The sequence below is a fragment of the Panulirus ornatus genome, chromosome 64 (assembly GCF_036320965.1).
Source record: "Panulirus ornatus isolate Po-2019 chromosome 64, ASM3632096v1, whole genome shotgun sequence".
Lineage (NCBI taxonomy): Eukaryota > Metazoa > Arthropoda > Malacostraca > Decapoda > Palinuridae > Panulirus > Panulirus ornatus.
Window position 1 is genome coordinate 3,914,264 of NC_092287.1, and position 14,793 is coordinate 3,929,056.

The following is a 14,793-nucleotide window of genomic DNA, read 5'->3' on the forward strand; positions in this document are numbered from 1 at the left end:
GTAAATGTAGCCATGCCGTGTCGTGTGCAAATTTTGAAGCCAAAAGGTTAATAGCATGTGTTTATTATTTGTATATTTTAATTGGTTACTTTTTTATCAGCGTACTCTTCACTGTGTGAAACTCTGTAAATATTGTTTTATGTGCGATTTTACTTTTGGATGTATCAGCATATTCAGAGAAGAGTCAGTTTGCAAAACTTCCATTTTTATATATTTTTATCCGGAGAAAAGTTTGTTTGCAAGACCTCCATATTTTAAATTTCTACTTTAGCTCCGCATCACTATTGGCTATGGAAATACTGTGTTTGTGTTTTGTAGCGTCAGAACAGTTGATAAAGAATATAATGTTAGTTGCCGAGTATGAAATTAAGCATTTCATGGAACAAATGTGGGATGAATTCATGTAAAAGTAGGCAATACACTTTAAACACTCAAAAGGACTTTTGAAAACATCGTTTGACTTCCGTAGCAATCAAGTCACCCTAATGGTAAAAATTCTATTCGAAAAATTCCAGTCACATGATGAGTACCGTGCAAATGGAGTTGTATGTCAACAAACAGCACAGCGGGCGGACATGTCGTTTGGATGTGTATGTAATTCATAAAAATGCACAGTACAATCATGTAGACTTTAAGTTCATGCATTATACATGACAACTGGAGAGAAGATGTGAGAGTATCGTTTCTTGGTCTGTTCTTGGCGCTGCCTTGCGGACGCGTAAGCTTAAACTAAGCAAGCATTAAAGAAATTAATTTTTAGGGTAATTAACCCTACATTTTCTGATGTACACATGACCCTCACTACTGTCGCCTTATTTGATATCATATCTGTAAATGGAAATGCTCAAACTCATGCTCCGCAGCTATTATTTTAAAATCTAAACACCCAATAGCATTGCAGAACAGTATCCAAAGATGATAGCGATGCTGAACTAAACTAGGCAATTACCTTTTACTATGATAGGAAAAGGAACAGGAATTTTTTGAAAAAATAAAGATGGATTTAGTTTGGGTTAGGATAGCTAATTGTGAAGAGTGAAGACTGGGTGGGTCGTGGGCTGTATCGGGTATCGGATAGCCTCGTTGTCATCGACTATGTAGCGGGGGGTTGGTATGCCTGCCTCATGAACTGCGTAGTAAGGAAATACGTACGCTGAACACTGTGGCGCGGCTTACGTATTTACCGTATATAATACACCATTCGTAGAGTCACATGGATGTGTTTACGTATGATAAGCTTATTTTGACGGATGTCTTGCTTGCACAACGTTGCGTAATGGTTTCTGTCGTTGTGGCAGAAGCTGTGGTGTGCTTCGTATTTTCTGTACGTACTATATCGCTATAGACTTGGATCTTGTGTGTTGTCTGGTGTCTTGAGGTTGCAACATGTAATTGATTTGGTATTTGATAAGGTGTGAGGTGGGGGTAATGTTTCGCCCGTCCTGTTGCTTTACGCGTACAACTTAATACTTACCAAAAGCTCTGAATGTACCATGATATTGATGGATAAAGTTTTCTGAGGTGTCAACTGTTCAGTAGATAGCGAAAGGCTAATAACGATGCCAGTCTGGTATCGATTGTGCGTGGTAGCCTCTGCGTTAACATTGGTGGTGTTTGGCATCTCAAGCATAACCTGCCAGATATGCTTTTCACATATATTTCACCATAACATTGCATAATTACCATGATTCAAGGATGTATAGAAATTAACTAACGTACCTTTATATATATATATATATATATATATATATATATATATATATATATATATATATATATATATATTGGATTTTTGTAGTAGGTTAATCACATTAAACTACATATATTTCATTAAGGTAACACTAGTTTAATAAACTTGTTTAAAATTAGCTCATCATGTAAATTCAGCTCAAGCTAGATATTGTTGCCAAAAGCCCCAGTCCTTTTATATTTTCGAGAAGTTGTTCATTCCTGTCAAACTGACAAACATTTCTACGTTCTTTTTAACTGATGTCTGTGACTTAGATATGATTAGTAATTGCAGTGATACAACTAGGGTTACTGAGAATAGCGGTGTGTACATAGATAACAGCGTCGTTTGGGGATTGGATCGAACAAGGCGAGTAACCAGATCGACACAGTGGAAGTAGATGGATTCAGGATTCATTCGAGAGTTGACGGGCGAGCCAGTCCAGCCCCTCGTAGATGCCGGAGGAGTTGATGGCGCAGGTGGACTGGACGAACCAAGGGCGGGACAGCTGACGGAGTCTGAGGGCGTCCGTGACGGTAGCGACGGACACGGCTTGGGGGAGGTCCTGCTTGTTGGCCATCACCAGCAGTGGGCACCCCGCAACCTCCTCGTTCTCCAGCTGTTCTCAGAGAAGATGTTGATTGGTATGATAATGATTGCAGTATTATTCATTTCAATAAGTATGAAGATAGATTAAAACTAATAGACACTTCGAGAAAACTGTAACTTTAAAGAGGATGCCCTGTTAAGTGACATACGTTTTCTCTGGAATGCGTTTGATGCGTTTTCTTTCAACGAGATTTGGGGGGGAATAGCTTGATTATTTTTACCGATTAGGTGTTAAGAGACGGGACGAGGGACTTACTATGAGTTCCAGCTCCTCCCGAGACTCATTCATTCTCTCTGGGTCGTTGGTGTCGAGTACGTAGATGATGGCGGAGGTATTCTGGAAGTAATGTCTCCACAATGGCCTGAGCTTCACTTGACCTCCCACGTCCCACACGGTGAAGCTGATGTTTTTGTATTCAACCGTTTCCACGTTGAAGCCTGTTGGAGAATTATTGAAATTATATCAAGGTCGTTGGCGAAGGAATTTTTAAGTAATAAACTCGTTGATAAAGAAAATGTAAGTAATACTAAACCCGTTGGCAAATTATTTAATGGATAGTAAACGCTTCCTTTGGTATTTAGAGATCGTTTCCTTGTCATATCTTCCGACAATCTAGACAAAAGATAGTACGATGATAGCTGAATAACATTTTTATTAGTTACCTACCGATGGTTGGAAGAGTCGTGACGACCTCGGAAAGTTTTAGTTTGTAGAGTATCGTAGTCTTCCCTGCGGCGTCCAGACCAACTGCTCACAGAAAACGAGATTCACTAACATGTAAAAATACGTATACATACGTACTCATTCACAAGTCTAATGTAAAAATGAATGTAATAGAAAAATTTGAGGTGATATTTTTGACATCTGGTTCAGCTACATGAGGACTCATCTGAATATAGCAGGGTCACTCTGAGTATGATAGCAGTATGGAATAAGGTTAGTATTTTTTATTATTATTCTTATTCTTCTTATTATTATTTCCTGAATATGCATTTTATTAAAATGTCCTTTGGTACAAGTCTATCTTCCGAACTGATGAGCAAGTTGGACCAAAAGTTTAGAAACATTCTGATATGAATTATAAACCTGGTATGTAAATAAGAAAATGTACTAGCAGCTGTTACATGATGTAAGAATGGACTTTCCTTGAATATGAAGAGCATAGAAACGGCTACATTTGCATATTAAATGCTTGGGTTATTTGTTTTGAGAAGTGGGTGGTAGTTATGGATTTCTGACGTTTTAGATATTAATTTACTGACCCATGAGTATCCTGCAGGGCTTAGCGCTCTGTGTGAGAGACAGGATGTAACTAAGGATGATTCCCATGACTGCGCTGGCGATGGACGAAGAAGACTGTGTATCTCTTATGTCCTGCGGTAGCTGTTCTCGCCCCGTGGTAGATAACTCCTGCTGGGGATGTGTCGTGAGGGCTGTTATCAAGAGGCGGATATTGTGGCTTTATGTATTCTGCTCTCGTTGACGGGCGGGCTGGGAGTGAACGTTCGTGTCATGCTAGCCGGGCCTTTAAATAGGAAAGGAATCCCACGTCGATCTCGGGCTAAGTCATTTCGACCACGTTGGCGGAGCTTGACGTGGACGCCGACATATCCCCCACTGAATCACTCACGCACACAGTTAAGAGGACAGGGTTCCCTTGACACGTCACAGTGGTTCTGTTTATGTACACATATGACTCTCTCGTGACGAAATGACGGGAGTTAATGTGCCTGGTTGTTGGGAGGTGATGATGCAATCATTACTCGTAGGATCTGTATGCGGGAGATTAGACTACACTGCATAAAGAGATGAATGAACTCTGGCACTAGTTTCTAACCAGTGTTTGTGTGTGTGAGAAGTGAGTGCGTTCTGTTATGCTATGTACAGGTTGTCCCCCCAAAAAAACGTACTCACTCTTTGACACCCTATAACACTGATTTTTTTTCAGATCTGAAAATGATAAGTTATAGGGTGTCAAAAAGTGAGTAAATTTTTTAGGACACCCTGTATATGTCTGTGTGTGTGTGAAATGAGCGCGTTCTACATCTATGATGCCTATCTCCTCCCTTAACTCCGTCAAAAGGGTGACCGGCGATAGTGTAACTAAATAGTTAACTCGTGTGGTCATATTTTATGCAGTGATGGTATATAAAACCGTACCGCATACCTGTATAGCTACCACTGTTAACGACAGTATGATTACACTAACTGAAAAAAGATAAGATATACATTCATGGCCTCGCGTTGCGGCACAGGAAATTAAGAAGTGTGGCTTTGGTGATCCGGGCCATTTCACAATGCCCCCCAGACTTTCTGAGGATTCTGGTGGGCAGGACGCGGGAACTGATGTTTAGAATATGAATGATAACCTTGTTTAATTTCCGGAAGCCGGACATCGTGGCTTCCAGACGGGTCAGAGGCCTACGTCACAGACACGTAGGTCTCTGGAGTCAGCTTTCGCGCTTCCAGCTGCACACAAACACAAGTGCAGCTATTACGGCACCCCAGAAGTCCTTAGGGGCGTACGGGATCTAACCGGGAAAGACACCGTGCATGTAACATCCGCCACTCTGAAATGGCGAGGAGCATGGTGTCAAGAAAGCGCGAGGGCTCTCATACCGGGACCTGGAGGTGTGCTCCGTGAAAGCCCTAACCTGGACCCATACCCTTTACAGGATGTGGTCCAGGAGCGCGGGTTAAGATCAGTAGCCCGCTATGTCCATTTGGTGTCGGCCCTTGGGCTGGTGAGTGTGCCTCCCCCTTTGTGTGCTTGTAGGTGGCGGTTGGCTGTCCGTCGCCCCGCGGTTAACTGGCGGGTGCCAATCCCCGAAGGCGATTCTGTTTGTCGGGGGTGTGGATGTCCTGGCGGAACTGCCCGCTGCTCCTGTCCGGCAGGTTGCATTAGACGGCAGTTGTGTTGGCGACTGCCACGGTGCACTAGGATAAGTAGGGTTTGTGTCTAACCATATTCTGTCCGCCCAAACTCAACCTTTCTTATAACTATGCTATCATCATTCTGACCTAATATCTTCCTCTTATTCTCATACGCAATTTCGAATAACCAACTCTTATTTCACTATCTACACACACACCTAAAATAACCAACACCGGGGTAGCCAGCGTTGCAAATGACCAGTGACTGGCTATTATAAGAACAAAATAGGAACGACTTGCGTCCGCCCGTGTTACCCTGTAGTGCCACCCTTGATTGGTCAAGGGCGTAAGGTCCAGATTTGATTGGAGAAGTGTGGCTCCTAAGTGCCACACCTACTTGGCTGGAGGGCCTCAGGTCCGGCGGTGATTGGAGGAGGGGCTATAGTGAAACTGCTGGTTGACTGGAGGATCCTAAGTCCGTCCCACATCTTGCCTAAAGCTCAACCACCCAACTTGACCTCAGCAGCCTGGTGCCTCGGATGAAAGGTCCAAGTGTTATGGTTAACTGGAGTGATGGCCCGGCGTGGCCATCTGGTTTTCTTCTCGGAGGTGTGGGAACATAGCAGGCCTAATGGTCCTGCTCTCCTCTCGGTCGTCCTACCCTAGAATATCACTTACACCATAACCACAAAGACACACACACATACATACATATATACACGAACATGTGGTCACACACACACACACACACACACACACACACACACACACACACACACACACACAATGTTCGTAACAATATTCACAGTGTAAGACTGGGGTGTCCAAGCTAGCATCACTTAGTAGTTCTCGTGGTCGGTAGTGAATCATTGTTATTGAATAGGGATGAGCTTGGTCTGGTTGGAGCGAGCTGCATATTAATCTCTCCTCACCTGTTTCGTCATCATCCCTACCGGTTTGAATGAGTGTACTTCGAAATAATCCTCATATTACATTTTTTTTTTTTAATGCCGTATTGTAATATTCCATGCCCAGTATGTCTCCCCTTCACCATGTCAGGAGGGAGGGAAACATAATTCTTCAGCCCGTGGGCCACAGGAGATGGAAACCTTCGTCCTCTGCGCAGATCAGGTATGGATGAATCATCGGAGCTTGTTAGTGACATGTTGGACCGCCCGGAGCAGTCTTGGTCCACGTGATGCAACCGTTGTAAGCTCAGCGCCGTAGCTCCACTGCTACTCTTTATCAACCTAAGAGTCTCACAGCCTTGTCAGAGAGCGCGCGCGTGTGTGTGTGTATGTGTGTCGGAAGGATTTGATTCCCTTGTTCCTCCTGTTCAGTTCGGAGTCGCGTATGTCAAACAGATCCATGATGTCAACAGTCAGTTTTTTTTTAAGATTTTGCTCTCCGTAGCGTTGATCGCCGCCGTGGGGACTCCCTTTGTGACGTATAGATGACGTGGTGTATGAAGTGGCGTCATATCCCCCCCTTCGTCTACGACCCGCCCCCTTTCTCATATCTAAAGGTCTCCGGGAGGTGGGCAGCACCAGGCATGGATGAAGGCAAGCAAGTATGATTATGTACGTGGGGAAAGGAACGTCGTTGACATGAAAATGTGAACTTGAAGAGTCAAGCAGATGAAGGCGAAGGTGCTGAAGCTCTTACGCATTGATTGATTTTTTTTCTTTGTTGTATACTCTAACGCGAGTTCTCTGGGTGATATAAGTTTACTTCCGAATGTCAGTAGCGACAAGTCACCATTGTGGAAACAGTCTAACTCTTGGCGGAGGACGTAAGGGGAAGCGTATGGAAGTAAAGCCTTGCAGTGCTTTCACTGTGTATGATGGGGTCGCGTGGCGGCACCAGTGCTGTGAAGTGCGTTGGTCTAAGACGGTAAAGTAACTAGTTAGGAAATTGATCGCGCGCCTGGTTTAAACAATACCAACTAACACATATCAGGAAAGTGCATGTTCAGCACAGAAAAGAAGGTATATATATATATATATATATATATATATATATATATATATATATATATATATATATATATATATATATATATATTGGCACTTTTTTACTCGTATGGCGTGACTGTGACATGTGATCAGCTTGCCGCCACATGGACTGCGCTTGCCTGACGTACGATTATTGTTTATATGGCGTCTTTTTATATTATGATCCACCGTTAATGAAAATACAAGGTTTACGTATAAGTGTGCTTCAAAGATGCATTGCTTTGGATAACGCAAGTCAGAAATATAAGCACGAAGTGCAAGAATTCAAGACTTTTCAACTGCGCTGAATGAGATTCATCAGTAATATTTTTTTTTTTTTTAAGATAGTATGGTGGCTACCACTAGAGCAAGGGTACGGTATTTAATAACTTTGAAAAAGTATATATTTTTTTTAATTCTACCGATGACGTTCGGCATTCAACGTCGGAGCTGATGACTCATGCTGATGTTTATCATGGTGTTACGTCATCCTTACGTCACTTGCCCTAGGCAATTTTTTTTTTTGTTTAGATTTATTGTATATTGAGACAAGTCTGGTCTACGCAAGAACTTTTGCGTTGGTAATGTACAGAAAAATTACGGTCATACGCCTGACTGTCTCATACGCGGCAATGAATATGTCGTTATTATTGTTATTACGGTTATACTCGTTATTTTATACGCAACAATGAATATTTTATTCCTGTCATTTGAGGTTATATGCGTAGCTTCATCAGCTGTAATGAATATGTCGTTACTCTCGCCGATTTTAGGCGCACCTCAGAACTGCCTGGCAAGATCACGTTAAGCATATATAAGGTTAACTTAGAGCCGGGCTAACCCTAGACTGGGCTTGCACTTGTTGCTGGCGAGGTGGGTTATTGTGAGCCGCCCCCCCACCCCAACACCTCCCATGCACCTAGCACCAACACCCCCACCCTCCCCCACCCATCGTTATCAGATGCCCTCGCCCCCGTCCCTCCCACCACCCCACCAGTGCCACCACACCATCCCCCACACACCGGCCCAGACGACATTCCTACCCCCCTCCCCCCTGCCCATTACCTCCATCCCCCACCGCCAGCCTCCCACACTCCCATCCCTTCCGTATGAGTCAGTGTTTTGAGGGTGGATAGAGGAGGGGAAGGAGAGGTGGGACAGGGGAAAGGATAGTTTGAATAGGAAGAAAAGGCTGAAGTTACTCTTTACACTTTAGGTGGGATGGGTTACCAAGCCTTGTTACGGACTGTAGTGTTCGGGAAGCGTTTACGTGAGTTGCAGCTGAAAGATAAGAAAACGGAGAACAGGATATTATGATGCCGGGCCTAGACGGAAGGTGTGGCGCGGGGGGTAAAGGACAGCACAGGAGAGGTGGACATCCCTGCTTGACACGTCATCCCATTGGAAATGTCTTTGTCCCTCGTTACACCTCCGCGCTGAGCCTGTCGGCTGGGTAGTTTCAAAATGATCTCATTAAAAGGCAGTAAAACAAGTAGTTTCCTTAAAAAGGTTATATATATATATATATATATATATATATTTTTTTTTTCATACTATTCGCCATTTCCCGCGATAGCGAGGTAGCGTTAAGAACAGAGGACTGGGCCTTTGAGGGAATATCCTCACCTGGCCCTCTTCTCTGTTCCTTCTTTTGGAAAATTAAAAAAAAAAAAAAAAAAAACGAGAGGGGAGGATTTCCAGCCCCCCCGCTCCCTTCCCTTTTAGTCGCCTTCTACGACACGCAGGGAATACGTGGGAAGTATTCTTTCTCCCCTATCCCCAGGGAATAAATATATATATATATATATATATATATATATATATATATATATATATATATAAATATATTGGAAAGGATCACAATTTTGCGCGTGATCAAGATATTCCTATGAGTCCACGGGGAAAATGAAACACGAAAAGTTCCCAAGTGCGCTTTCGTGTAATAATCACATCATTAGGGGAGATGTTTTGGACAATCACATGTTTACCAAATGGCGTCCTAGCTTGGTCTCTTCGATGTATATCAACTGACTGTTATATTTCTCTCTTGTGTCTCCCCTGATGATGTGATTATTACACGAAAGTGCACTTGGGAACTTTTCGTGTTTCATTTTCCCCGTGGACTCATAGGAATATATATATATATATATATATATATATATATATATATATATATATATATTTTTTTTTTTTTTTTCATACTATTCGCCGTTTCCCGCGATAGCGAGGTAGCGTTAAGAACAGAGGATTGGGCCTTATTTGGTAATTATATGTAGGTAATTATATGTGCGTGTGTGGACGTGTATGTATATACATGTGTATGTGGTTGGGTTTGGCCATTCTTTAGTTTGTTTCCTTGCGCTACCTCGCTTACGCGGGAGACAGCGATAAAGTATAATGAATAGATATATAAATGATATTTACATTTATTTTTCCGAAAAGTGGACGTATGTAGACAGTATCCTAACATTGAAGAACATAAACGGTTGATACGATAGACGCTGTAGCAGTATATCGTTGTTGTTGTTTTTCTTCCTCTTTTCTTATACAGCATTTAACGAAGAACCTGTCGCTTCAGTCTGAACATATGACTACTCGCCAGTTCGATCGTCGTCAGGCAGCGAGTGTCGCGGCGGAGTTTGTCAATCGTCATGGTTAGGTTGGGCAAGATCGTTTGTGACCTTGAAGTTTTCGAAGTGGGGGTGGGGGTTGGGGGGGGTTTTGCCGATCGTTCCCCCACCCGTGGGGGGGGGGGGGGAGGAGAGGAAGAACAATGTGGACGTCGATCGTGTTCTCCTTGGGAGGAGGTGAACGGTTCAGACGTCGGTCGCTCCCCCCAGTCGATAAGGACAGTGTGGACGTCGATCGTGTTCTCGTCGATGGTGTTCTCCTGGACGTCGATAGATCCTTTGAGGGAGAAGAACAGCCTAAACGTTCCCTTGTGGAGAACACACACCCCCTTGGGTGTCGATCGTTCCCCGTGGGGGGAGGAGGACAGCTTCTAGACGTCGATTCCGTTCTTCTAGAAGAACCGCTCACTGCACCGAGGTTCGCACCGTGGACCACGGAGTGCGATAGCAGGCAGGGCGGCCCAGGGCTCGCCTTCTACGTCGCTGCGTCTCACCTGAGAAACCTGTACAGGAGAAACAAAGAGAATTCTCTGTTATAGTCACCCCTTTTGGGAACGTACAATTTTTCACTTGTCATTTGAATTACCGTGCCTTGTAAATAGTGAGTATATGAAGAAGAGACTATTTACATACTTTAATCCACACACACACACACACACACACACTCAATCCACGCACACATACACACACACATACACACGCAAGGTGTTCTGTGCCAGGATAACAGAGAGTTGCACCATGCGGGGAAATTACCAGCATTGCACAGTCTTCTGACCTACCGGTTTTCTGTCGTGGTGAAGACGCTCAAGGAGCCGCGTGCAGAAGTGATTCCACTTGTTCCTGGAGCTGGGCTACCATCAGCGTCCGCTTCTCCTTCTCGACCGTGAGAGCCCTGACCTCATCGTCCATCCTGGAGAGGGTCATCCGAAGCTCCTCCTCCTGCTGGCTCTCCCTCAGCCGGTTCCTCAGGGCCTTTATCGCCCTCATCCTCTTCTTTTCCAGTTCTGGGTCGCTCTGGGGCGGCCACTCGTACACCTTCAGCTTCCTTCCGGTGAGCGTCGCCGTCGACGACATCTGTCCTGGAATTGGCAGGTGGTCGAGGTCACAAGGCCGCTGCGGAGAGTGTCCCTGAACCGGTAAGTGGTCGGGGTCACCGGGCCAGGATCCTGTAGGTTGGTGGTGGTGGTGGTCGTGGCCTAGAGCAGGCCACCCATGTACAGCAGTCTGCGTTGGCAGACAACCTCCTGCCAAGTCCCACACGGCCTCGGCGAGGGCTTGCGGACCCGATGCGTGGTCGTCCGGGAAGGTATGACCGGTATCGGGAACCCAGCCACAGTACAGATCGCCAGCCGTGCCTGTCTGGCCAACGTGATAAGAAGCCTCTTGGTGGAGAAGACTGGGAGACGCCCTCCTGCCAAGCCCTTGCGGTTCGTGGAGCCGCCCGTCGTCGCCTGGACATTGCTGCTGGAGGCCATGCTGGTTCCAACTCCTCCGGGGCTGCGACAGGTGGTGGTGCGACTCTTCCAAGCCCCTGCACCCACTCAGTTCACGCATTTACGAAAATTTCGTTTTTCCTGCAAGTGTCCACGAGCGAGGCCGAGTTGGGTCCCCCTTTTTCGTCCACTCCAGTCGAATGTACATTCGGTACTCAGAGGATCGCCGCGTGTGCGTCTGGCTTATATATTAATGCTCGTGGCAGGGGCTGTTGGGGGAACGTTTCTTGAGGGACGATTCCCCCCAAAATTCCCGAGAGAGAGAGCGAGAGAGAGAGAGGCCCCGGCGTTAGGAAACGGATGTCGTGTGGCACACGGAGTGCCACGGGTAGTTCCCTCGAACCCCGAGGCGAATCCTGGCTTTGTAGTCAGTCACGTTGGTATATATGGCTGTTGAGTCTTTTTATTAGTAATCACAAATAGTAATTGAAGAGTAATCACGTCAGCTGACGAGGAATCAAGTCACATTGTAGTGTAGAAATAAAAAAAAGATTACATCTTCAACAATTTTTTTTTTTATATATATGTTTTGACAAGGGGAGATGAACAGCTGGGTTGGCTTTGGGCCGGCTACCCGCTCCAGCACTCGATTCCTTAGACCCATGTGATGGATGGGTCGTAACGCTGCTAACCACTTCTTCATGAAGGCTTGTAATGGAAGAACGCACGTTCGTTGTTTGTGTTTCTTTTGATATGTGAGGTCTACTGAATTCAGGTGGCCATTAACTGTACTGCTGAGGAATTACAGTAACTTAGGAGGGGTAAGGGGGGGTCATGGCAGTAACTGGCCAAGATCGAGGTGGAGCTGGACACGTCTTCGTCTGTGGATAAACACATGAGCGGCGACGCCTTACCTGCATCATACAGGAAGTTTCACAGAGTGAATTTTGTGGTTTATACATTATACACTTTAGTGGTGATTAGTTGACCATTAAGTGATGCAAAGTTACACACTTGTCGAACTGCAGTAATGCTTTGTTGACCTATGTTTAGTGGTGAATATTAAGTGATGAAGATTTTCTTTTTTTTTTCTTACGTTGATTACGTTATAGAAATAGAGAAGTCTGACCCACTCAAAACTTTGGGGAAACACTAAGGTATTTTTGCTCGCATAGCTGTGCACTTGTTCATGGTTTGTTCATGACGTTCACAGTCGCAGGTGTGTAGGACAATTCTTGTTCGTGTAGAGCACTGCTTGGTACATTGTGATTGTGGTGAGGGAGTCAATCAGTAGAGGTTGATAGCGTGGTAGTGTGGTGCTGTGGCCACACCTCCAGCGGTCGCTGTGTTCACCTGGTTCACAACTCCAGCGGCTTGGAGGATCGAAGAACGTGTTGTTTACACAGGTGTGGCCGCAGCAAGACTCACTAGTTCACTGGTAAAGGTACCTAACTTGTATATATCTCTCTCACAAAAAAAACAAAAGACATTCATAGGAGGTAGACATCCTTGCTTGAGGATGGTAGGTTCAGGCAGGCGTAATCTAAGTCTCAAGCTCGGGGGTGGGAGGGAAGAGGGAGATATAGAGTTCAGGTCAACATGTCGACCTGTCGAAGGCTCGAGAGCGTCGCTGACACACCTCCTACCCCATCGAGGGGTGGACGAGGTGTGTGTGTGTGTATGTGTGTGTGCGTGTGTGTGTGTGTGTGTACTCAAGAAAATAGGCTACCGTCTTTTATACCAATGTTACTGGTCTACAGTTGGCCACAGTTGATGGTCGGGTGATGGTCTTCAGGTGGCCATAGTATGGGGCCATCTAGACCTAGTGATTGTTTTTTATATGGCAATGGTAGGCGAGTTTTAGAGAATCTGGTGTTGGTCTTCAGGTAGCCAGGGTTCGAGGTGATCTGGAAGATTCGATGGTCTGCTGGTGGTCATGGTCGTGGTCGGCTGGAGATTGAGGTGAGGGTCTTCAGGTAGCCAGGGTTCGAGGTGATCTGGAAGACACGATGGTCTGCAGGTGGTCATGGTCGGGGTCGGCTGGAGATTGAGGTGAGGGTCTTCAGGTAGCCAGGGTTCGAGGTGATCTGGAAGACACGATGGTCTGTAGGCGGTCGTGGTCGGGTTCGGCTGGAGGTTGTGGTGAGGGTCTTCAGGTAACCAGGGTTCGATTTGATCTGGAAGACACGATGGTCTGTAGGCGGTCGTGGTCGGGTTCGGCTGGAGGTTGTGGTGAGGGTCTTCAGATAACCAGGGTTCGATTTGATCTGGAAGACACGATGGTCTGTAGGAGGTCGGGGTCGGCTGGAGGTTGTGGTGAGGGTCTTCAGGCGTGGTTATGCTTGGTAAACCTAAAGTCTTCATGTGGGATCTAAGCTGGAGGATTCTCTGGTCCAGGTTTCTTATCTCTGCCTCCAGTTGTTGGATTTCATCGTTCTTGCTCATTATCTTGGCGTACAGAGCAGTCCTTCGCTGGGCTTCCTTCTGGCGGGTCCTGAAGGCTTTGACTGCCCCGAGTCTCTTCCTCTCCAGCTGTGGGTCTTCCTGGGGCGTCCACTCGTACATCCTCGTGTGGCGTGGGGTGGGGAGCTTCAGCAACTGTGGGACGATCACGCGTCGGGCGTGGTCGGGGGGTGGTTGGTTCTCCTCCCGGGCTGGAGCTGTGGGGGCCAGGCCTCCAAAGGTGTGAGGCGATGCCTGGCACATGTCGATCACAGTGACTGTCATATGTTCCCGGTCGCCGCCCTCGGCGGTTCTGGGATACTTATCGTCACCACCGTGGGTTATTCCGGAGTTCGACGGGGTGTGTTGGGGTCTATAATCATCGTCTGGCTTGTCGCCGTCGAAGAGGCTCAGATCGACACTGTTTAGGATCTTCAATTCGTTGGTAGAAAACGCCGTCGGCAGATCTGCGTGGATCGCCCTGCAGTGGTTTCTGGATTCCGCCATGGAGTGCCCAAGATCAGAACAACTGGGGTCCTCTTCTCTTCGTGGCTGACTGGCCTATGCAGGAGGGCGGAATGTATGTGTATATATATATACATACGTGATGGTTATGGTCGTTCGGGATACGAAGGGGAACCGATTTTTCTCCCAGCCAGGGACGACTTACGTCGGACGCAGCTCGTCCATCTGCCCGGGGAGGGACAGATGTCACATAAGCCATCCCCCTGTTTGTTTGCGGTGAGGGTGTTTCCTCCCAGAAGGCCCAGCAGCATGAGGACGTATATCGCCAGATTTCCCTTTAGATGTTTAATCTTTCGTATCCGTTTGTGGTTTCCTCTGTGACGATACGAAGCAGTCGTGTTTTGGTGTATCTTATCCATGCGTTAAAAATCATCATCATGAGTCTTCTGATCTACTCGTGAAACATTTGTCATCATGAGTTTTCTCATCTACTCGTTAAACATGTGTCATCACGAGTTATCTTATCTACTCGTTAAACATTCGTCATCATGAGTCTTCTGTCTCACAACAGGGAAACGAAACATGCTGAATATTTTTTTTTTTTCTTCTATACTTG

General features: G+C 45.9%; 3 protein-coding genes across 4 annotated transcripts in view; 1 reads left to right on the top strand and 2 right to left on the bottom strand.

Annotated features, from left to right (window-relative positions):
* LOC139746138 (uncharacterized) overlaps window positions 1-14,793 on the top strand; it is a 100,141-nt gene that overhangs the window by 1,942 nt on the left and 83,406 nt on the right. Inside the window, exon 1 of one of the 2 annotated variants that reach the window (XM_071656997.1) lies at window positions 2,235-2,373. The exons of the other annotated variant lie outside the window; for it this stretch is intronic. The gene's annotated coding sequence lies outside the window, so the exon portion shown is untranslated. Of the gene's footprint in view, window positions 1-2,234; window positions 2,374-14,793 lie in introns of those variants that run through there. 2 annotated transcript variants of the gene reach the window in all.
* LOC139746142 (uncharacterized) lies at window positions 1,826-3,958 on the bottom strand. The gene is made up of 4 exons (XM_071657006.1): window positions 3,602-3,958; window positions 3,006-3,086; window positions 2,595-2,776; window positions 1,826-2,348 (listed from the first exon to the last, which is right to left on the bottom strand). Exons 1-4 carry the CDS (start codon window positions 3,666-3,668, stop codon window positions 2,136-2,138), a joined length of 543 nt encoding a protein of 180 aa, XP_071513107.1. The 5' UTR covers window positions 3,669-3,958; the 3' UTR covers window positions 1,826-2,135.
* Window positions 9,624-11,391, bottom strand: LOC139746141 (uncharacterized). The gene is made up of 2 exons (XM_071657005.1): window positions 10,617-11,391; window positions 9,624-10,340 (listed from the first exon to the last, which is right to left on the bottom strand). Exon 1 carries the CDS (start codon window positions 11,389-11,391, stop codon window positions 10,642-10,644), a length of 750 nt encoding a protein of 249 aa, XP_071513106.1. The 3' UTR covers window positions 9,624-10,340; window positions 10,617-10,641.